Source organism: Cyprinus carpio, chromosome B5 (genome assembly GCF_018340385.1).
Source record: "Cyprinus carpio isolate SPL01 chromosome B5, ASM1834038v1, whole genome shotgun sequence".
NCBI classification, from domain to species: domain Eukaryota; kingdom Metazoa; phylum Chordata; class Actinopteri; order Cypriniformes; family Cyprinidae; genus Cyprinus; species Cyprinus carpio.
In genome coordinates this window covers 13,166,217-13,189,745 of record NC_056601.1, presented here as the reverse complement: position 1 = coordinate 13,189,745, position 23,529 = coordinate 13,166,217, and the positions used below count along the sequence as shown (strand labels likewise).

Genomic DNA, 23,529 nt, shown 5'->3' with positions numbered 1-23,529 from the left:
CACCTTTTAAAAAAGAACCAATTCCCTCAATAATAATTGTTTTACATATGCTTCCGCCTTTGAAATTATTCCGACTAAGATGTTCGTTAAAGATAATTTATTCAATTCTGTCATGCAGTTGTGCCTTTTTTGGGACATCAACATTATATGCGGTATGTAGACTGGAAATAGAAATAATATTAAGTCTTTTTCAATAAAACAGTTTTTTTTTTCCTGTAAACAATTCGCACTGTAGCTCTATAGGAACCATTAGTCAGGAAACGATGTTCCACACGGACTCTTTCATGGCGCGGTCGAGATGTTTGTTTTCGTTACCATCATATTTGTCTTTGTGGCTTACACTATTTCCATTAAGTTTGTGTATTACAGATACAGTCAAGTATGGCCACACTTACGGAATAAAATATCCACCCCTTTAAACACCGTTGGAAACGCGAGTTTTTGTCCGACTCGAGAGAGGTCCAGCGCGCTCTTACGGAACTCGGAGGAAGACGAGCCGCGCGTTACAGCCGGCGAGACTCGAGCTCTGTTAGTCACTGCGCATCCAGATGATGAGTGCATGTTCTTTGCACCTACAGTCTTAAAACTTGTTGAATCACAAGCAACTGTTTATTTGTTATGTTTGTCGACAGGTAGGTTTACTAGTCCGTAAATAAAATCGTAACCGTAACCTGAATCTTTTTTCAGTTGTAATGAAAATTCTTGGTTATAAAAATAAGAACATAAAAAAAGAAAATAAAACAAATATATATTTTTTTACTTTTATCTTGCAAATATATGTTGTTTAATAATGCAGTTTGTACAAGTAACGTACTTTATGTGCTGAACTGATTAAATAAAAGGAATTTGAACTTCTGCTGAAGTATTTGGGATGCTTGTATAAAGTAAAAGAGACACTTAAAATGTTTCTGCAATGCTCAGGCAATTACAGCAATCAAGGACTACAGCGCAAAAGGGAACTGCTTGACAGCTGTGCAGTTTTAGGAATCCCATCTGACCATGTCACCATCATAGATGACAAGTAAGGGCGGCGCACACAGTTTTCACCTTAAAATGTAAAAGCCTGTCATCATTTACTCACCCATATGTTGATCCAAACTTGTTCACTATCATTGAATGGGGGGTGGGGGGGGGGGGGGGGGGGTGAATGTCGACTAAAACTGTCCCTAATATTATGCCTAAGTTATTTTTTGTACCACGGAAGAAATTAATATGAAAGAAACAACATGAGGGTGAGTTAAGCTGCAACTTGTGTGTGTATGATGATGCAAAGCCATTATGTGACAGATTCACAGGTTTTCTCCCACAGTGCAGTTGCTTCTAATAAATGAGATGAATATTTCCATTAAGATAATAAAGACAATACATCAGCTACTAACACTGACAATAAGCCCTAGTCTATTCTTAGTGGGGGTGTTTCATTAGTCTTCCAAAAATAAACGTTCAGGTCCAGTGTGGCCTTCCCCCCAAGGCTTTAGCTGCAGTGAGGACACCTATTAAGTCTATACCACGCTGGGTCTGGCCCCTCCTCTTCTCCCCTGGCTGCCCTGTGAGCAAACAGTGGCAGGCCTGCAAATGAAACACTTCCATTCTTGTCACAACAGAGGCACAGACAGCTCAAGCTGATGTATGGGTGCTCGCTCTGTCACCGGAGGACATAAATGACCAGGCTGGGAGACTAAAGAGGGTAGTCCTCCACCCCGCTGAGAACTCTATGCTGACACGGCCTGAAAAAAAGAGTCCATGCGGCAGGATTGTCTAAAATAGTCAATGTGATGATGTTTGATGATGTTATGAGCTCCTTCACATCTGTGTGGTGTTATCTTAGTCACGGTTGAATTTTCCTGAATCATCAGCTGTTTTTCTCATTCACTCTAATAATTGTTAGCTATATTACCGATTTCCAAAATACAGGCCGCCTGTAAAAGTTTTCTTGCTACCCACATATTCCATCATTGCTTAACTGTGCCAGAGTCTGGCTGAGCTACAGATTGGCAGAAGTAGTCTTAAAGAAACACATATAAGTAATATGTAGTTTATGTGTAATATAAAGTTTGGGGTCAGTAAGATTCTTAATGTTTTTTATTGGGTTTCTATTTCATATAAATGCTGTTCTTTTGAATTTTATTTTCAAAGAATGCTGGGAAAAATGTATCATAGTTTCCACAAAAATATTAAGGAGCACAGCTGTTTTCAACATTGATTATAGTAATACATGTATCTTGAGCATTAAATCAGCATATTAGAATGATTTCTGAAGGATCATGTGACACTGACTGGACTGATGGCTAAATATATTAAAATAGGAAACAGTTGTCATAACATTTCACAATATTACTATTTTTACTGTAAATAAACATAGCTTTGGTGAACATAAGAGTCTTCTTTCAAAAACATAAACATTCTTAACAACCCCAAACTTTGAATTTGTGTAAGCGCTGAATAGCAGTCCATGGTTCAGTAAAAAAAAAAAAAAAAAAACTGACGTGACATATAGCCAAGTATGATGACCCATACTCAGAATTCGTGCTCTGCATTTAACCCATCCAAAGTGCACACACACACCGTGAACACAAACCTGGAGCAGTGGGCAGCCATTTATGCTGCAGTGCCTGGGGAGCATTTGGGGATTCGGTGCCGGCCCGAGACTCAAACCCACAACCTTAGGGTTAGGAGTAAAACTCTCTAACCGCTAGGCCACAACTTCCCCCAGTAGACATATACATAAGGATAACAGTGATCTTGACTTAAAAAAAAAAAAAAAAACAAGAAAAACCCTGGGCTTATCAGTGCTGTATTTTGCAGTGTTCTGCAACAAGGGACCTGGATAGATGAGTTTTGCGTGCATTCCCAGTAAAAGTATCATGGTGATGTGTTCCTTACATCCTCAGTGCCATGAGGTTAGTAAGGCAGATGCTTTTATCCAAAGCTCCCTACAGGTTACTTATTCTAAGGTCAACCTAAAGTTAAGTGCCTTGCCGAAAGCCACAATGTTAATGGGCTCAGAAAAAAACGGCAGACTTTTCTGTGGTGATTTTAGTGAAAAATCTGCAGACAAAAGTGAGTTAAAAGGAGCTGTGAGTACATTTTGCATCCAAATATTTAGTAAACACATGATGTGTAGAACGTATAGTAGATGTTCTAGTTCTGCTGAAACCTGTAGGTCTTTCTGTAGATGTCTTGACATACAGGGCCTGGCGATGGCTTGTTCAGAGCCCTGCTATGACCTACTACACCACCACCACACGTTTATATGTCTGTATTTTCGGTAACTGGCATTAGGCATCATTGGATGTTTTTATGTGACTCAAATGTTGTAATATCTCCTGAAGTTTGGCCAGGCAATGTACTGTCGTTGCATTTAAGTAAACCAGCTGTGTGTGGGGGGGGGGAGATCATTTTAGACATGATTAAAATATGTTGTCTCTTCACAGCATACTTCTGCTAACACCTTCTTTCAGAATGTTGAAGCATTTTCAGTCATTTAATTTTTTAGTGCTGAGTAAACTCAATCCTCTTTTATTCCCAAAGTCCCTAAATCCACATTTGGAAAAAAGTTAGTTAGGAAGTAATCCTTCAGCATTTCAGATATCACATGGATTTTAGCTTGCAGCTGGACTGAAAAAATAATTTTCTTAAATGTTTAGATGTTTTACTTGAAAAACAGTGTTCTTTAATCTAACAAAGTTTAGTGAGGTTTATGCTTAAAATGTGGGGAAAAAATTGCCAGTGGGTTTAGAAAAATTAACTTAATGGAACTGACTATGCACAATCTCTATTGGCTGTGACAGGACAAAGCAATCTTGATATGATCCACCTTTATGCTATTTACGTTTTTATATATATATATATATAATATATATATATATATATATATATATATATATATATATATATATATATATATATATATATATCTATATATATATGTTGTTATATATGTTTTATGTTTAAACATATTCCACAGAGGTTACATATACTAAAACATGCTTACACATAATATAATACACATATATACTATATTACAATATAACATAATTTGTTGTGATCAACATTTATTAGAAATACGACAGAATGAGATTGTTACTACAACAGTTTCCTCTGGGGGAACACTATACTCTGAAAGCTTGCATAGGAAAGATCCAAAGAAATGTAGCAGTCACCAAGCTTAGAATATATTCTTTTTGGAAAGCAATTTTATTTTTCTTACTGTAGGTTTAAAAACCTGACAAAAGATTTGTTTGAGTTCCCTGAAAACAACACTTATTATCTTGCTTCTAAAAAAGTGCATGCTGTTTCACACATTTTTAGGTTTTTTTTTTTCTTTCTATCGACGATATAGTAAAAGTCCGTCCCAGTCAAATTTTCCATTTAGAAATGGGTTTTTGGTTATTGTAAAATATTTTAAAAGTAGGACAGGATGATAATAAACTCCAGAAAGTTTATACTCATAGTCTTTAGCTGGTCCAGATCCTCTGGAAATTATTGCAAGCTTCTTGCTGAAAAAGCATATGAAGGCATTTTAGATGGGGAAAAATGTTTTTCAGAAACTTTGCTTCAATGGGTTTTTGTTAAATGACATAAGCCAGAGTTTTCCTGTCCTCCCAGGGAACGGCAAGTAAAAATATGATACATGTGTCACAAATTCAAGTTCTCCCAAAAGAATTTGCATAGTCATTGTAATATGTTTTCCAGGCTGTTTTCCAAGTGCTGTGACCCACCCTCCCTGCAGCTCTTCCCTGCATGAATCCGTTCCTTTAGTAAAGTGCACTCTAATCTTCCTTCTTGCCGTTGGTCTTATCGTGCTTAAACGCTGCAGAGCCCCAGAGGTCCCAAACACCATTGCCTGGCTGAAACCTCTCCACATTTAGAGTATGTCAGTTCTTGGAAGCATGGAAAAACTAAAGCATAATGGACAGGCTAGCTGTCCCCTGAGTATGTGTGTGACTGATTGTTTCAGAGATTATACTTTTACATGGGCTGACATCTAAGCATTCCCAAAATTTAACGAGACAATATTTCCTGGCTTGTTGTATGATTAGACACTGAGATACACCCTTGTTTTGACTGCTTTGGACACAAATTTACACTCACAAATTTAACTCTATTTGGGTCATTCAGCTCTAACATATGATGTTACATGCAAACCCTGTGTGTGTGTGTACGAACCCATTGTGTAACTGTGGGGTCAATGACCAGTCGTCTTGTTTCATACTGCTCTAGTGGCGGTACGTGGAACCAGGGTGTGTTCTGAGAAGCCTGGGAGTGTTTGTGTGTGCGTTGACTAGGTCATAAGTATCATGTAAACTCAGACACCCACCTGGAACTTTCATAATCAGCTGGCAAGATGCCCGATCCGCTTGTATCTCTCTCTCTATTGCTCGCCCTAGCTTTATTTTTTAACCTAATGTACACACAGAATAAACTCTGATCCTTTCTGAATAACCCCAGGAGCTGACACTGTAATCTTTATGATCCTTTCCTCTAGTCATTCACAAGCATGTACACAAACACGCAAGGGTTTAATCTCACCTCGAATTTGGCAAAAACCCAGATCACGAATGACAATAAGTACAGCATCGCTTCACTCTTAAATACTCTATTCGAGGTCATCCTAATCTGTTTTTCTATTTTATCTACAGTATGTTACAGAATTGGCTGGAGATTCCAACCATAGCATAGTTAACTGACGACTGCAGTGAACTGATAATGCATAAATCTGAAAGATGAGCTTTGGGGTCTCGTGTTTGCATAGCATGACCTCAGCAGACTGCGGTAATCTCTCTAGCTTTCATGTGCACGTTTAAGCTTTTGTGTGTGTGTGTGTGTGTGTGTGTGTGTGTGTGTGTGTGTGTTTGAGCGTCTGAGTCCAGGCAGGATCATCTGAGCTCTGAGCTGGTTCAGGAAAGGTCGCTGTGTAGTGATCAGGATTGGTGTGCATGCAGTGATCCTATTCATTCCCTGCTGTCAGCAGCACTGACTGCTGTTGTACAGAGAGTTCTGAACACACACACATAAACACTCAACTGAGTCGACAGGGTTACATAAGTGCACATAGTTAGAGTGAAAAGTCTTGTGGACTTTAGTCTCAGTCTCAGACAGCATGACCACAGACTTCTCACTCACTCACTCACTCACTCACTCACTCACTCACTCACTCACTCACGTACATTGTATGCAAAACTGGAAAAAACTGGTTTAAGTCCTTAGTTTATCAGTCCACCAGGAAACAAAGTTGTTTTTGCAAGGTGCTTGGTCTAGTCACTGGATTTACAAAGTTACAAAGAGACATTTTTACATTTAAAATAATTCTACCATTTAAAACTATTACTGTTCATTTGGACTTTCTATTCATGAAACATTTCTACAAAAATTAAGTAGTGCTTAATAATAAAAAATGTTATGAAAGAAATGTTTCTCATTGTAATAGATTGATTTCTGGAGGATCATGATACAGACTGGATTAATGGAAATTGAAAATTCAGCTTTGTTGTCACAGGAATAAATTACATATGAAAACAATAGTGTGTTTTTAATACAGTTTTGGTCAATATTAGGTATTTATCTGTATATTGTGTATTATTATAATATTAATTATTTGTTTATGCCTATTTCGGCCTATTATTAGATTTGTTTTGTTGTCTAGTTATGTAGTGATAACAGGAACATTTTGAATTGGTTGTCAAAAGTCCTGTTGATTATGTTGATTGTTCTTTTTATTTATTTTAGACAAAATACAACTGACTTTAATATCAGCTCAATATTAGCTAGAATTTTAATTTCGGTGCATCCCTACCCTAAATGTGAAGAAGACAAACTGGCTGGACATTTTATGTGTTGATCAGACAGCCTCTTCCGGTTTAAGATGGTGTTTTTTTAGCCACAATTATCTGCAGAGTGGATCAGACTTTATGCCAACTCTCAAAGGTCTGAAATGTGAGACTATTTCGACCTCATAAAGTTGTGGTTATCATCTCTAATTATATCTGCATAGACTTGTTTGCTGGCAATTTGAAGTTGTGTTTCTGATTCAATGAGTTGTAACGACATGCACAGCATATGTGAGTGTGCGTGATATTCATTTAATTTTACACTCTGATTGTAAAGTTTTGTTGTAACTTAACTTGTGCCCTCTCAGAGTGTGTCCTTGTGGGCTCTGAATGGGTCGTGTGACCCTCTTCTCAGAGCTGCTTTGCTCTCTCCAGTGCACAGCTGCACTGACCGCCTACACTCTGACTGAGGCAATGCATCATGGGAGTGCTTTTGTGATAAGAGCACATCTGAACACGCTCCACTGAACTTGTACTTAGTCGACCCCTCTTTTTCTCTCTTTTTCTGTATTATTCATTGAGGCAGACAGATGTGCTCTCGGTTTGTCTGAGCACAGACCACACAGTCCACCTGCCTGGCAGGGTGACATCAGGTTGAGTGCCTGTCCTCCTGTTACTTCCTCTGACAGTTCTCTCTCTCTGTCTCTATCATGTGTTGAGAGCGTTCCATGGGTGTTAGTTTAGTTTTTGTAAGATTATCCTGCATGTTTTCCTTGAACTTGGCGGACATAAGTATGGTTTCTCAACAAAGAGTTCATGCATTTTCACAGATGCTGTCTTAAGGTTGGACTGTTTTCAACAGCAAAAATGTAAAATTCTGTCAATTATTACTCACCATTCATTCAAAACCCGTAAGACCTTTTCGGAACACAAATTAAGATTTTTTGATGAAATCTTTAAATTTATGAAGCTACAAGAATACTTTTTGTTGCACAAAAAACTAAAATAATGACTTTATTCAACAGTTCTTCTCCTCCGTGTCACCCTAGCACTTGGACAATGCTGTTCAAGTTTAGAGCAAAGCACACACATGCGTCATGGTACTCTGACTTTGAATAAAGGTTTTTATTATTGTTTTGTTTTGTTTTGTTTTGTTTTGTTTTGTTTTGTTTTGTTTTGTTTTGTTTTTTCACACAAAAAGTATTTTCGTAGCTTCATAAAATTACGGTTGAACCACTGATGTCACATGGACTATTTTGTCAAAGTTCTTGGACCTTGAATGTGGTAGGTGCATTGCTGTCTATGGAGGGTCAGATATCTCTCAGATTTCATCTAAAATATCTTAATTTGTATTCTGAAGATGAATGAAGGTCTTACGGATTGGGAACAACATGAGGATGATTAATTAATGACAGAATTTTCATTTTTGAGTGAACTATCGCTTTAAATCAGAATTATTATATAAAAAGTAAAAATAAATAAATAAATAAATAAACCTGAAGTGGAAGTTATGAAAAGAAAACTGATAACAGGCCATTGAATTACTGAATAATAATGCACACCTGAGGTGGTAATGCAGCCAAGAAGTGACTCTCAACAGTATTCATCAGCAGCAAATAATTGTGAAGCTGTAAGTTTAACTGATTCAAAAACGGCTGATTCAACTAGAAACAAAACAAGTGAATGGACCGTTGAATCACTGGCTCACATGATTCGTTCAAAAACAGATTCATTCAAGGAATGAAAAACCATGTTGCTCTACACTGTTGTATAAAATTATTAATATATCTATGTGCTGATATTCAGAAAAGTACATTGCTTGTGTAATAAATATAAAGACATAAAAACTCATACATGGGTATTTTTTCTTTCATTGCTTGAATTATAAGGTCATTCTAACTGCATTCTAATGGGCTTCATCCCGCAGTGAATGCTTCTGGACTCTCAAGATGTGTTTTTGTTTGTTTTTTGCAAAGTCGGTGACACTCATCAGCTCTCCTATGGTCTCTCAGTCCCTCACAGTCACATACAGCACAATGACATTATGTTAGGGGAATGTCTTTAAATTCTAATCAAGGAAAAATCATACATTCTGTTGTATTTTGTTTTTTAAAGCACGCAAAATGAGGAAACTTGCTTCAGCTTGTGAGAAGCTTGTTACAGTACCGAGGTCTGATTGGCCAATCGCCTTTATTTAGTTCGTGATTTATCACAAGTAGAGACTTTTAACATTTCATTTGCGCGATAAATTTTTACATAATACACAACATTATTAATCTAAAGGGGATGGTTAGGGGGGATGGTGGTTTCATGGGGGGATGCTTTTTGTCATTTGTTTCTACCAGGGGGATGCCATCCCCCCAGGCATCCACCCTTAAGAGCCCTGGGCAGCGCTGACAACAAGTTTCTGTGTCCTGTGTTCTTTATGTAATTATGACTTTTTAACTCATAATTTTGACTGTTTATCTCATATAATTACTTTGTCATAGTATACCTGTGTCATAATTATTACTTTTTATTTCATAATTTCAGGTTTTTATTTAAACATTTTTACTCTTACCTCATAATTGTGACAGTTTTGAGTATCTGTGGCTTAATTATGACTTTAATGTCGGAATTATTAGTTACCAAAGCATGATTTGTTTTCATTTTGTGGAAATGGACTTCCATAAAATAGCTATAAAACAACCAACATGTATTTCATATTTTAATAAAATGAAAGTGCATAACTACTTTGAACAGTAGTGATGAGGAGAAAAGAATAGCATTCATTGCCCTCCATATTCAATTATAAATAGATTCTGCAAGGAAATTAAACCCTGTGTGATTTATAGGCTGCAGTAAGAGGACAGAAAGTCAAGTCGGGTGGGTGTTGGGGCTGATGGCAGGTCAAGACCCTCAGAGAGATGAGCTCTGTTAATACAATTACCAGACAGCACTGCAATTGCACTGCCTGCCAAGAGCTTGTCATAAAAAAAAAAAAAACAATAAAAAACACCCTATCCTTCTTTGGGAACATTTGGTGTTTCTATGTCTCTTCCAAGGCAGACACTGATTCAGCTGATGTGTTCGCTACCATTTGTCTTGATTTTCTCTCCCTTCTTCTTTTCATCATAAAGCAATGTTCTCTGTATTATATCTTGGAAGCTGCAGGGCTGTTTTGTGCCAAGTATTTGAGATTGTTATTTCATTTTAGTGTTCCAGATTTGGCTGAAATAAGCTGTTTGGCTGCACCTGAACATCTAAATGAATGAAGAATCTAGCCTGAGCTTTCCAGCTTTCTGCAATAAAGAGCTACCGACTGATAAAAGTGCTTCTTAAACTCCATAAATCTGTGCAAATATGACTGCGAACCTGAGCTCATTTCAGTCAGAATATGTTTGTGCCGGAAGGGTTAACTGTCGTTCAGCAGTTCAGCATTTCCCAGCATGCATTGGGGTCTTGTAACGGAAAGGCGGCCAGGGCCCCATGTGACCAGACAAAACAAACGCTGCCAGACCCCACCCCCACCCCACCCCACCCTCTCTGCTCTCACACACACACCACCTCCTCAGTAGGCTAAAGTTCATCTGCTGCATTCAGATGCCTGCAAGCAATTACACATCCACATGCGGTGAGTGAGCAAGAGAGAGGAGGGAGGGAGGGAGGGAATGGAGAGGTTACTATGGGACATTTGGCACTGTTGCTAAAGCGAGGCCAACACTCTGCCTTGATTCATCCTAATAAAAGGTCAGCTAGAGCATGTGTCTTTTTTTCTTTCTTTCTTTATTTTATTGTTCTTCTCTCTTTCTGTCCTATGTTCTCTCGTTCTTGGTTCTGGAAGGTTAAACGTCTAATGTGTGGTTTTTGTTTTACTAGCTGCAAAAAATGGTCCAAGTGGGCTGGACATAACAATGGCTCAATCAATGGTGTTTGGGACAGGACTATCTGTTTGCCGAAGTTCACCCACAAGTTTTTCATCATCAACTTCCTCATGTTATATTGATCCTGAATGACTCTTTTTTCCTTTGGACATTAAATGTGAAGTTTTGAACAGTATCCTGGCAATTCCATAATAAAAAAGTGAAAGGGGGCCAGGTTGTCAAGCTCAAAAATGACAAAAAAACCCACCATAAAAGTATTGTAAAAAATTGCCCATATGACCCATATGTGCTATATTCCATGTCTTTTAAGGTTATATGAGATCTTTATTTGAAAATCAGACCACTGTGACAGACATGTGAGAGCCAAAGCAGTTTGACATCATTGATGACACACAATGTCATAATTATTTGTTGAAAGCGACCTATGCAGTCCATTGAGAGCTTCTGCTGAGGGGAACATTATCAGTTAGTTAAGACTGGTCTATTCACAAAAAGGAAGACTTGATACTTTGTGATGCTTTGCTTTTCTATAATTTGGAGCTTGACATAACCAGTTCTCATTCACTTTTTAATTATGTGGAAAAAGAGCAAAGATATTTTCAGAAATTCACCTTTTATAAATGTAAGTCAATGGAAGGTTTTTAAACTTTAAAATTATAAACTTTAAAATGTTTTTAAAAAATAAAATACAAGCCAAAATTAAAGCTGAACTTGTCCACAAAACAAAAAATTTAATTTCTGTACATTCGTGAGGTTTGGAGTGAATAAATTGCCCGACATTTAATGCTGAGAGGTGTAAGACTATCAGAACAAACCCTAATGCTTGAGCGATAAAAAAAAAAAATAGTGCTGACCTACAAGCTAATAATTGTACTTTTGCTTCAGCTGTGCTGCAGAATATATCATAAGACATGAATTCTTGACAATATTTGGATAAAATCAACATTTTCTTTAAATTGTGTAAGATAAGCACATAGAAAGACGTCCTGGCATTCATATCTCTTTTTCTTAATATCTACTCAGTCTCTTTGTACATGTCCATACTCTCGTCTGTCATATCCTAACTGCTACTGCACCCGTTATTTCCTAGTCAAAGCCTTTTCTATAGCCAGCATATCACCTCGCACCCACCCCACCTCTGATACGGTGTCCTCCAGAGCCGACCCCATGACCCTGACCAGCATTTGATTTGTGTGCAGATCCATCACAAAAGAACAGAAACAACTGTCAAGCCCCATTGTGAGTGTAGGAGAGGAGAGAAGGAGGTGGCCTCAATTCAACTCACACTGTTTCTATCTTTTTATCTGTCTCTGCCTCACTCTGACTTTCACTCCCCCTCTTCTCGTCTTACCCTGTGACCTTGAGCTGGGAGATTGCTGCTGGCTGTCTTTAACACATTCAGTGCCAAATGACATGCAGTGCCAGTCCAACCCTCTCAGCCAATCACAGTCCACTTTACCCTGCCATGTCCAATATCTGACCATTGAATCAGTTTAGATAGAGTGTAGATAGAGTCCTCTAGTGGTTTTGTTTGCCCTTCTGCCTGTCAGAATCCATGTTTAACTTTTTTAGCTTCTTTTGTGTTTCAAAAACATCATGTTAAGCTATTGACATGACACATTAACTATCGTAAGAAATGCTGTTCTTTTGAACTTTCTGTTGATCAATAAATAAAACAGAAAAATATTAAACAGCACAACTGTTTACAGGATTGATAATATTTCTTGAGCACCAAATCAACATATTAGAATGAATTGAAGGATCATTCGATACTGAAAATTCAACTTTGCCACATTACAGGAATAAATTACACTTTAAAATATATTTGAATAGAAAAAAAGTTATTTTAAATTGTAATAACGTTTTTGAATTGCCTTCACTTCTCAAATACACCTACAATGACTTAAAATACTGTCTATGTAGGCAGCCTACTATGTTTTGGAGCTTCTGTCTCTCATTCTTGACCCTCAACTGTTCTCTTTATCTTTCTGCTTTTCTAATATTTGATGTTTGATAAAAGTCAAAGTTTATTTATAAAGCCCTTTTTCAAAAAACAGCAAGTGTTTATCAAAGTGCTGTACATACAAAAATAATAAAAATATCAATGATACAAACAGTCAACAACGCAAAGGAAGACAATAAGACACCATAAGACAATAAAAGGAAGCAGCTCTCATGTAGCGTCAAATGCCAGACTATAGAAATAAATCTTTAGGCTAGATAGTTTTAGTTTGAGCCTGTCTAATGTAGAGGGGCAAACTATTCCAGAGCTTCAGGGCCACCACTGCAAATGCTCGGTCACCACTGCTCTTCAACTTTACCCGTGGGACAACTAGAAGCAAATGGTCAGCAGACCTAAGCACTCTTAGCGGAGCATAGAGCTTTATCAAGTTGGACAGATATTTAGGTGCTAAACCATTAAGAGATTTAAAAATAAATACCAATATCTTAAACTGAATCCTAAAATAAACAGGTAACCAGTAAAGAGAGGGGAGAATGGGGGTGATGTGTTCCCACTTTCGTATACCTGTCAGCAAGCGAGCTGCCGCATTCTGGACCATCTGCAGTCTGGAGATAGAGGCCTGACTAATACCTACATAGAGGCCATTACAATAATCCAGACAAGTTGAAATAAAAATATGAACGATTCTTTGAAAGTCTTTAAAAGACAGGAAAGATTTCACCTTGGTGAGTTGTCTCATTTGGAAAAAAACAAGATTTAACTACCAAGTTAATCTGTTTGTCCAATTTAAAATCACAGTCTATGATAACCCCTAGATTTTTTACATAGGGCTTCACAAGTGGTTTCAATTCACCAAGGTCCAAATCGGATGACTCACAAGTACCTCCCGGCATAAACAGTATAACTTCTATTTTATTTTCATTAAAATTAAGGAAATTTAGTGCCATCCAGGCCTTAATTTCCTCAAGACTGCAATAGGGGCTCTAAAGAACAAGTATCCTTACGTTTCAAAGGTAGGTTTGAAAGGTATCATCTGCATAACAATAAAAAGTAATACCAAACTTCCTAAAAATATGTCCTAAGGGAAGCATATACAGGGAGAACAGAATAGGCCCCAAAATGGAGCCCTGGGGGACCCCACACGTGAAATAAGCAGTTGAGGAGACAAAGTCTCCTAAGCGAACTGAAAAAGTTATTTTGGACAAATAGGATCTAAACCATCCCAACACAGTACCCTTAATACCAACACATTGTTCTAAGCATGAAGTCAAGGTCTTATGGTCTACAATATCAAATGCAGCCGTAAGGTCTAGTAGAATTAAAATTGCACAGTCACCTGAGTCAGTAGCAAATAACAAGTCATTCAAAACCTTCAACAGTGCAGTCTCTGTACTATGTAAAGATCTAAAACCAGACTGAAACACTTCATGTATACCGTGTAGATCTAGAAAGGAATTCAATTGTCCAAATACAACTTTCTCCAGTAGTTTGGAAAGAAACTGAAGTTTTTAGATAGGTCTAAAATGAGCAAAAACTGATGAATCCAAATTAGATTTCTTAAGTACTGGTTCCACTGCTGCATGTTTAAAAGACTTCGGGAAAACTCCCGAGGCCAGGCTACTATTAATAATTGCAAGAAATTTTGGACCAATAGTTTCAAAGGACTCTTTTAAGAGACAGGGAGGAACAATATCCATGCAACATGAGGATGATTTCATTTTAACAATAATCTCTCTCAATGAGGCAAGAGACACCGGCTCAAACTGATTAAAAACAGCAGAGCACTCAGTGGAAATGGATAAAAAAGTAGATGGGAGAGAAATATTAGCTCTAACAGCCTCAATCTTATTAATAAAAAAAGTGTAAAAATTTGTCACACATCTCAGCAGAAGGCTCTAAACAACTAGCTTGGGGAGTGTTCAAAGCAGCGTTAATAGTACTGAACAGCACAGCTGGCTTAAGAGAGTTATTACAGATAACATGAGAGATACTTTGATTTCTCAGATCTAATAGTTTTTTGATATTTAGACAAGTTTAAAATATTGAAAGAAATCTGCAATTTATCCTGAGTGCCTAGGAGTAAAAAATAGCTAGAGAACAAAACAACATGCGCTTAACTGATTGTCCACAGTGGGTGGCGCTTCTTCTGACCTCAATACATTACACAGCAGCTATGTGGGGTGTTTAAGTGAAAGTTGTGTGTGTGAGAAAAAGAAAAAAAGAAAGAGAGATTGATGCATTGCCCTTGTTTTCCCTGAGCTGTAGTTACAGATGAATGAGAGGGAAAAGCCCGGGTGACCTTTGATCCCAGACTTCAGAGAGGACTGTGGGATGCATTCCAGCGGAGTGGTAGTGAGACTATGGCAGTAAATCAGATAGAGAGACACTCGCTCACCACTGCAGCCCTCGGGCCAAAACCTGCCCTTCCAGGACTTTGCTGTTTTGTTGCAGCTGTGTGTGTGTTGGCACGTAAATGCTTTTTGCTCAGTCCAAATCAAACTTACACATAGAACATGGACAGAGCTGTATATACACAAACCTGATCATTTGTCTTTAGTATTATATATATAATGCTACTCATTATTTGTGCTTGTTTAGTCAAAAGTCTGTTTCCACACAGATGGAAAAAAATGATGTGCATTGATAGAGAGAGCCTGTTTCTCAGTAAAAAGGTATTTTTGACTTTGTCTCAATGTGGCTTTATTTTTTGCAGTGTCACTTTATATCTCGCAATTGCACAAGTAACTTTATTTTTCACTTCATTGCACAATTACTTTTTTACTTTTAATTTCACAGCAGAAACAGACATTTAAAGTGCACACAAAACTGTAAAAATGTTGTTGCCTACATGTCTCAGTTTTTCTTTTTCTCTGTAATAAAAGTGTGTGAAATCTCCATATAATGCTTTTGTGTTTTTCCCTCCTCTCCTTTTGTTCATGCAGAGAGCTTCCAGATGACCCCGCAGTCCAGTGGAGCACTGCACTGATCTCCTCTCTGACCCTCAAACACATCCGAAACTACAGCATAAGTGTGGTAAGAAACTTCTAAAACGTTATGAAGAGTGAAGAGTATGTGTACAATTTAACATGACAGTGGTGCAGTCAATAAGTTGAGACCACTGAGAAAATTTTCAAAAAAATTATTTTTAAGAAACAGGAAACAAGTGTGTGCTTTTTCATAGAATGTTCCCAAAGGATATCTAAAATGTTTACTTTGTTTTTTATTAATAATGAATTGAGAACGAATCAACACATACAAAAAAAAATCATTGCAGAAGAACAACATCATCATGTGAAAAAATAAAAATATAAAAAAAAAAAACATTTATAACACCCCAAAAAATATTAAAAAAATAATTTTTTTTTAGTTAATTATAAAAGACTGACCCTGGATTGGCCCTAAAATCTATTGTTTCTGTTTATAAAATGTATAAAAACAATTAGCCTTCTCATAATTATAGCCGAAATATGTTACCCTATATAGTGGGGGGCTTTGAAAAAATGTATTGGACAATGAGTCATAGAGGTTTAGAATCACTGATCTGAGCATTTGCTGCAGAGATTTCCAGAAACTCAGCTTTTCACTGTGCTTACTTTTCTGTCTGATAGCTTGAGTCTTTCTCATGAGGTTTCTTTGAGTGAGACCGTATCAGTAAGATTAATTCACTCATGCGAGGTTTTCATTGGCCCCCTGAATTTAGCCCTAATTACACATGCTGTAATATCCCATAATACCGCTGAACTCGGCTGAAGCAGACACATGCGGTTCCCCCGGGTCACTGCTGGCAAGCCAGTGCAGAGATATCTATCAGCCTGCACTAAGGACTTCCAGAAAAGATCCCCAAAAAATACATGAACAAATATTTTTCCCTCTTGCACCTCCTCTCTCTTTCTCACGTGGACTGTTTAGTGTTTTCTTTCTCCTTCCCTCTCCCTCGTTCTCAGCCCGCATGCCATGAAATTCCCAAAGAACGCCAAGACTAGCATAAACAAGCCAGTAAACAAAACACTGTTCTTGCAACATGACTCGGTTTACCTCCATCGACTATCATCCATAAGTGTTCATGCAAACATCAGCTGATATCCTTCCTGCCAGACTCCCAGCTACACCAACACACCAGTCTGACTTTAAACCGCACACTCACTAATACATGCTGAATCCAGTGGATCTGCACACGGTTCCGCTGCACCCTTAATTTCATGTTTGATTTAAGCCGGAGAGGCTGTGGGCATGGAAATACTGATGTTGCGCTATAACATTACACTCCAATTTGACTTTGGCTTTCAGACGTGTGGGAAAAGAGTGGTGGCCATCTTGCGCACTTTATCACTCTCTCACAAGGAGCAGAGGATTGTGGGTAGGGCACTATTACACAAATAGCCTCCTCTGATTTAAACAGAGGTGCATTACTGCTGTTGTTACCAGACTTTGATTCTGATTCAAACTAAATCTTTGACTCCTTATGCTTTACATAAAAATGTATATGTGTGTGCAGACATGTTTATCTTGCGTTTTTCTCATAGGCAAATGTCAGCAAGTGTGCTTGCATGCACTTGATTGGACTGAAGCAGTGATTTATCATTTTAAAAGGTTATGTAAACGCCTTCATCTGACTGAAACTGTACCAGTCTGATTTTTGTTTACATGAAATCAAACTAACAGACACAGATAACGGAATTGTAGCTTGGCTTCATCCAACATGTGCACGTTATTAAAACTAGGATTGGCCATGGTCCGAAAGACAGATTTTATCCTTTAAATATTACAGACTGACACTTTATAAAATTTCACTGTAGCTTGATTATTACCATGTATGTAAACTTATTTAAATTCGGTCTCTCTGCTGTTCACAGCATTTGGGTTATTCCTCCCTTGTTCATGCCAATAGTCTCTTCTGAAAGCTGACTCACTCACCTTGTTGTGTTTGGCAACAATCTACATACCTGTCACAATCTATTATTTTGTCAACCATACTTTCCTCCACCCTTGGCACTCTCAAGCTATGTGCTGCAGCCGATTGGAAAGCACCCATTCCCAAAGACAGAATCCCTCGTCTGGTGACACAGCAGACGATACACAGATAGAAGTGTTTCCACACAGTTCTGGCAACAACTCCCACCAAGTCCACTGCTGAATCTTCAAATTACTGTTTTTCTTTGGCTTGTGTTTCATCTTATTTTCAAGTTCTTTTCTTTTGCTTGTTTTTTCATCTTGTGTTCACCTTTTCACCCCTGTTCTTCAGTGGGAAGAAAGAATGCAGACGGGAAAAAAGAAAGTAGGGGTGGGCGATATGGCAAAAAGGTTTTTTTTTCTCAAGAAAATCACAATTTTATCACGATTCTTTGTCATGTTGGTTTTAACTATTTTGCAAGTTGTCTGAGCAGCACAGCCAAACTAATTTCCCAATTTTTTTTTTTTTTTTTTTTTAGGTAAAAAAATAGATATATAAAATAAAAAGAATGGCAGACATTTAGGCCAAAGAGAGCATAATCTTTGCCATTATTTTATCTTTGTTATTAAAAAATAAGAACAAAGTTACACATTATAAAAGGCATATAATATACAAATAAAACAAATAGTGCTTTATTTCTCATTGAATGATCAAATATAAAAATAAAACACCATATACACGTCACTGTGTGAATTATACATTGATTCTTATTAAAGCAATATTGTGAAATAATATTCAGTTAAAACATCAGTTTTCTATTTTATTATATTTAAAATGTAACCTATTCCTATGTTCACAAAGCTGAATTTGCATTAACCATTTCTCCAGTCTTCAGTCACATGATCCTTCAGAAAAAAAATTTAATATGCGGATTTAATGCTCAAGAAACATTTATTATTATTATCAGTGTTAAAAAAGTTATGCTAAAAAATATTTTTGTTGAAACCTTAATTTTTATTTTATTTATTTTTTGATGAAAAGAAACGTTTAAAAGAACCACATTTATTTGAAATAGAAATCTTTTGTAACATTATAAATGCATTTACAGTCACTTTTGAACGTTTTATGCATCCTTACTGAACAAAAGCATTAATTTCTTTAAAAAAAAAAATCTTACCCAAACTGTAGTGTAGGTTAAATTATTGTTCATTGTTAGTTCATGATACTTTGTGGATTAACAAATATAAACAAATTATTGCTTTTTCATTCTCTGTTTTATGTCGTGTTGCCGCAGGTACTGACATTTGATGGCAGTGGTGTGAGTAGACATGCAAATCATATTGCCATCTACGTGGCCCTCAGGTAACCTTATGCTGATGTCATAATGCAAGAATTAACTCCACAACAACAGGATGTGAGAAGGACTTGCAAAGTTAAAAAAAAATAAGTTGTACTAAATTCTAAAAATAAAGCAACAGATAAAACAGCTTCAGCAAGAAAAGAGACTTTCTGACATTAGGCCAGCTGTTTGATGTGTATATTTTGTTACAGTTTCAAAAAGGAAACAACCTAATATTGCTTATTTAACATGACCTATGCTATTTATATTAGATATAAACCAAGTATATTACGATCCAAATGAAATGACAAAGAGTTGATATTGCCCACAAACCCTGCTGAACCGTCCAGCATCTCAGCTAGTTATCTTAGCTTAATCAGCACAATGTCTTTGTCAAACAGCTTTACCATCTAGATTTTGCTGATGAATGGCAAGACTGTGTTAGTCCACAAGTTAGGCTATTACCAAACCAGATATACCCAACATAAACCAGCCAGGATCAGCATAGATATACATACTAGTCTCACAGTAGGATGGTGTGAAGATAGATCATGTCAAATCTGAACATGTCCAGGCTCCTTAATATACACTTATATTTGGCACCATGTAGTGCAGTGAAGTTGAATGCAACGTCAATAAAATAAAGAAGTAAACATACTGAAGACTGTCTTCCCCTAATGCACATTCTCAGTATTAAATATAAAATGACATAAAATAAATTTTTATCTCTTGTTTTTGTAGAAATTGTGAGGGGTTTATAAACTATAGTTGACAAAAGGGGTGTGCAAACATATGCACTCAGCTGTATCTAGGTATAATTGCATTACTACAAATAATTGCTCACATCACACACATTCCAGCAGAGCAGCAAAACACTGAATCGTTCAGAAGGAGAGGAAATCCAAACCCCCAGTCTTGGATCAGACAGATTGTAGTTTGAGTGTTTGCAACAATTCAATGTGTGAAGCAGGACTTTGCCTCATGCCTTCACACTGTATGAATCCCAATACTTTCTTCTGCACTGGGATATCAAAGCTTAAATCATTAATATGGGTGATAAAAGCATCCAGACAACAGGAGATAAAGCTTTCTGCTGGTGTGAGGCAATGACTTGCATGAAGCCTCGCAGTAAAACAGCCAGAACAAACAGCGTTCAGTTGTTGAGCAATGTTTGGTTATAAGAAACAGAGCCAATCTTTTCAGACATCTGTCTCTTCTGTCCTGTTGTAGATTAATTTATTTGTCTGTGTGAGAAGGAGAGAGAGAGAGGAAGCAGTAGTGAAGTTGGCGCTGGGACTGGGTCGTCTCGGGCTGAGCTCTGGGCCAACACAGGTGGTGTGACTTGGAGAGCCAGGCCATGTCAGACAGTTCCAGGAACTGCATATGGATTTAGAGCTCACTCTAATCTGAGAAAAACCCAGACCTCAGGAAGTGTGTGCGTCCTTAAAACAAACACACACAGAATAATGGGAGAGAGAGAGAGAGAGTTTCGGTATTCAGAAATCTTAATGCTTTAGCATACCAGGACATTTTGGACAATGCTGTGCTTTGTGGGAAGGCCCTTGTCTGTTCCACCATGAATGTGACCCAGGTCCATAAAGACATGGTTGGATGAGTTTGGTGTGGAAGAATTTGACTGGCCCAGACAGAGCCCTGACCTTAACCCCATCAGACACCTAATTAAAAAAATATATATTTTACAAGTAAATCTATGGTTCTAAATTTTGTCACCATCTTGCAAAACTATATATATATATATATATATATATATATATATATATATATATATATATATATATATATATATTTACCTGGATACAGGATCTTTTGAAAATAAGAAATCAAATTTGCAAATGCAAAAACAAATAAGAACAAAATGCTTGTGAAAAAATCTTACATTTCTGTCATTCCCGCAAGACTATATATATTGCATATATATATATATATATATATATATATATATATATATATATATATATATATATATATATATATACATTATAATAAGAAGTATTAATATTTTGTATGATCTGTTTATCAGGTTAATTTATTAAGGTAAATTGAGAATATGTTTTTAGAGCATATGTGCTTAATTTATCATATTTGGGTGTTTTTCCTTCATGTCTTTGGGAACAGGCATCTAGCTTCTGCTGGACGACTACCTGAAGGTGAGTCTCATTAGATTATGTTAAGTAATACATAATATTATGTTAAATATTTTTTTCAGTTATTAATTATTAATTACCGGTAGAGTAAGACTAGACCGTCTCCTTCACGTCTTGCTAGTATGTTTTCTAGGCAAAGTACTCCACCCACTGGTACACTTTATTAAGTACACTCTAGAAAACACTTCCAGTACACTTGAACATTTTTTCAGAATCTACCACTGAACTAGACCAACCCTCTCTTACTTTCGAGCAAGGAAATGTCTGAGGTCACAGTTCTTCTGTGTCTCCATTGTGTCTAAAAGCAAAGAATGATTAGGATAAAAAAGTCTGATAGATTAGAGCACTATCAGAACTGATGCAAATGAAACGTTCAGTTCACGACTCAGACCTCTAGGGGTCGATATGCTCCCACTCAAAGAAGTGTTTTATGCTCAGTGGGCTATTAATAAAAAAAATTTCAAAGGGTATTTTTAAATGGACAATGTTCTTTCTGACTGCTTTCTAATCTGACACGCCACATTTAAAAATATGACACATTAAATTTCGAGCTGAATTCCTTTCTCAGAGTCAGTCCACTCATACTGAGGACAGGTTAGTCCTGTTAATCCAGTGTTTTCCATCTGCTAGATCTGATTGGATAGATCCTATTTTGCATAACATATATTCAGTCAACCTCTAGGCTCTAGTGTTTCTTTAATCAGCCAGATCTACTTTCTGATGACCGTGTCATTAACTGTCAGTATTAAGAAGGAGCTTATTCATGCCCTTTATACAGTTCCATTTAAAAGTTGGGGCCAGTAAGTTTTTTGTAATGTTTTTGAAAGAAGTCATAGCCATCGAGGCTGCATGATTTGATCCAAATACATTAAAACTATAATATTATGAAATATTCTAACTATATAACTATTTAAATATGGTCGTGGCATGATCCTTCAGAAAACATATTAATATATTAATTTGGTTCTCAAGAAATATATTATCATCAATGTTGAAAACATTTGATCTATTTATAATACAACTGTGAAACTTTTTTTGTCTCAATATTCTTTGATGAATAGAAAGTTCAGACAGCATTTATTTAAAGAGGAATCTTTTGTAACATTATAAATGTCTTCACTGTCACTTTTGGTCAGTTTAACAAATCCTTACTGAATAAAAGTATTAATTTCTTTTAAAAAAAAAAACAATTTAAAATAATGTACATTTTGTTTAAAGAGTCCCTACAAAATGTAATTTAAAAAGAAGAAACAAGCTTATAAGGGTCAACCGTTGTATTACTGTATTTTTTTTTTTTTTTTTTAATTTTATTTTGTAAAGATCCTTGGTAGTATGTAGACAACACCATAGTCGAAGCACTGCTCATTGTGAATACAATCTCTATGAAATAATTAAATCATAATCTTACAATAATAAGAAATTGCTGCAAAAGCCTTAGAAATGTCAAATTCATTGATGAAAATATGTGGAAACCCTGCACTAAGTTTTACTTTTTTTTATTTTTATCTCTGTCCACACAGGTTGTCAGATCTTGTCTCTTCACTCCATCAGCTTGCTCAGAAAGTACGTGTCAGTCCTAGAGCTGCCGGTCAGCTGGCTCCTCCCCTCTGACTTCTGCTGCATCATTGGATGGGAGGAGTATAAACATGCCAAGGTGCATCATCAATCATGTTTGAACAAAGAGCTTAAGCTCTGATTATACTTAATGACCCCTGAACTAAAACTAGACACCCTGGATCAGTTATGATCAAACTTTACAAGTTTGTCACGTGATCCAGCTTTTTTCAGATGAATTCCCAAACGAGGCACTGAATGGCAGACTAAAAATACAGAGCATTCATAACTTACGTGCATAACTAAAAAGCTCCTTCTCAAAAACAATGGCTATATTGCTGATTAACACATTGGTACTTTGAACCTTTACTGTGAACATTAACTAATCCTGCTGAGAGGTTCCTCTGTCTGACCTGCCGAAGCCTGAACTGGCCCTACCAGTCTGGTTCCTAACAGTAGCATGCAGATGATAGCTTGTTCAACCCTATTGTGTGTTCGTTTGACATCTTGAGTCAGGACATCCACTTAAGTTCATTAAGTTATATTAATATAAGTCATATAAAAAAAGATAAATCTTCCTCAGTTATCTGCTCAAAAAATGCATGTCATTGCTCTTGTCTTACGGTCTGTTCATTTCTCTCTCCTCTTCCTTCCTCAGAAAGCCATGCTCTGCCATCGCTCTCAGCTGCTGATACTCCTCCACCTCTACATACTTTTAAAAACATACAAACCCATAAACACATAAAAAAACAACACCAAGAAAAAAAAAAATATTAATATTCACTAGCTTAGATTGTCTTGGGCACTGTTCCTGTTCTGTCTAAGCACTGAATCTTTTAAATAAAGGTTTAATTCATGTTTCATAACTTAATTCCAAATATGCTGTCATTAAAGTACTGTACAGTGACAGAATATATCAATAATGTTCAGCCAACATATCCAACCTGCAGACACTAATGGAGAACTGCTAGCATAAAGAACCTA

General features: G+C 36.7%; 2 protein-coding genes across 2 annotated transcripts in view; one reads left to right on the top strand and one right to left on the bottom strand.

Moving 5' to 3' along the window:
* ncor1 (nuclear receptor corepressor 1) overlaps positions 1–532 on the bottom strand; it is an 87,618-nt gene extending 87,086 nt beyond the window's left edge. Inside the window, exon 1 of the mRNA XM_042724459.1 lies at positions 396–532. The gene's annotated coding sequence lies outside the window, so the exon portion shown is untranslated. The remainder of the gene's footprint in view (positions 1–395) is intronic.
* On the top strand, positions 246–23,257 carry pigl (phosphatidylinositol glycan anchor biosynthesis, class L; the record flags this gene model as incomplete). Its single annotated transcript, XM_042723397.1, has 7 exons — positions 246–632; positions 922–1,021; positions 15,539–15,629; positions 18,782–18,849; positions 20,963–20,994; positions 22,512–22,645; positions 23,204–23,257. Coding segments are annotated over exons 1-7 (813 nt in total), but the record flags the coding sequence as incomplete, so codon positions are not given.
* Between the last annotated feature and the right edge of the window lie 272 nt (positions 23,258–23,529).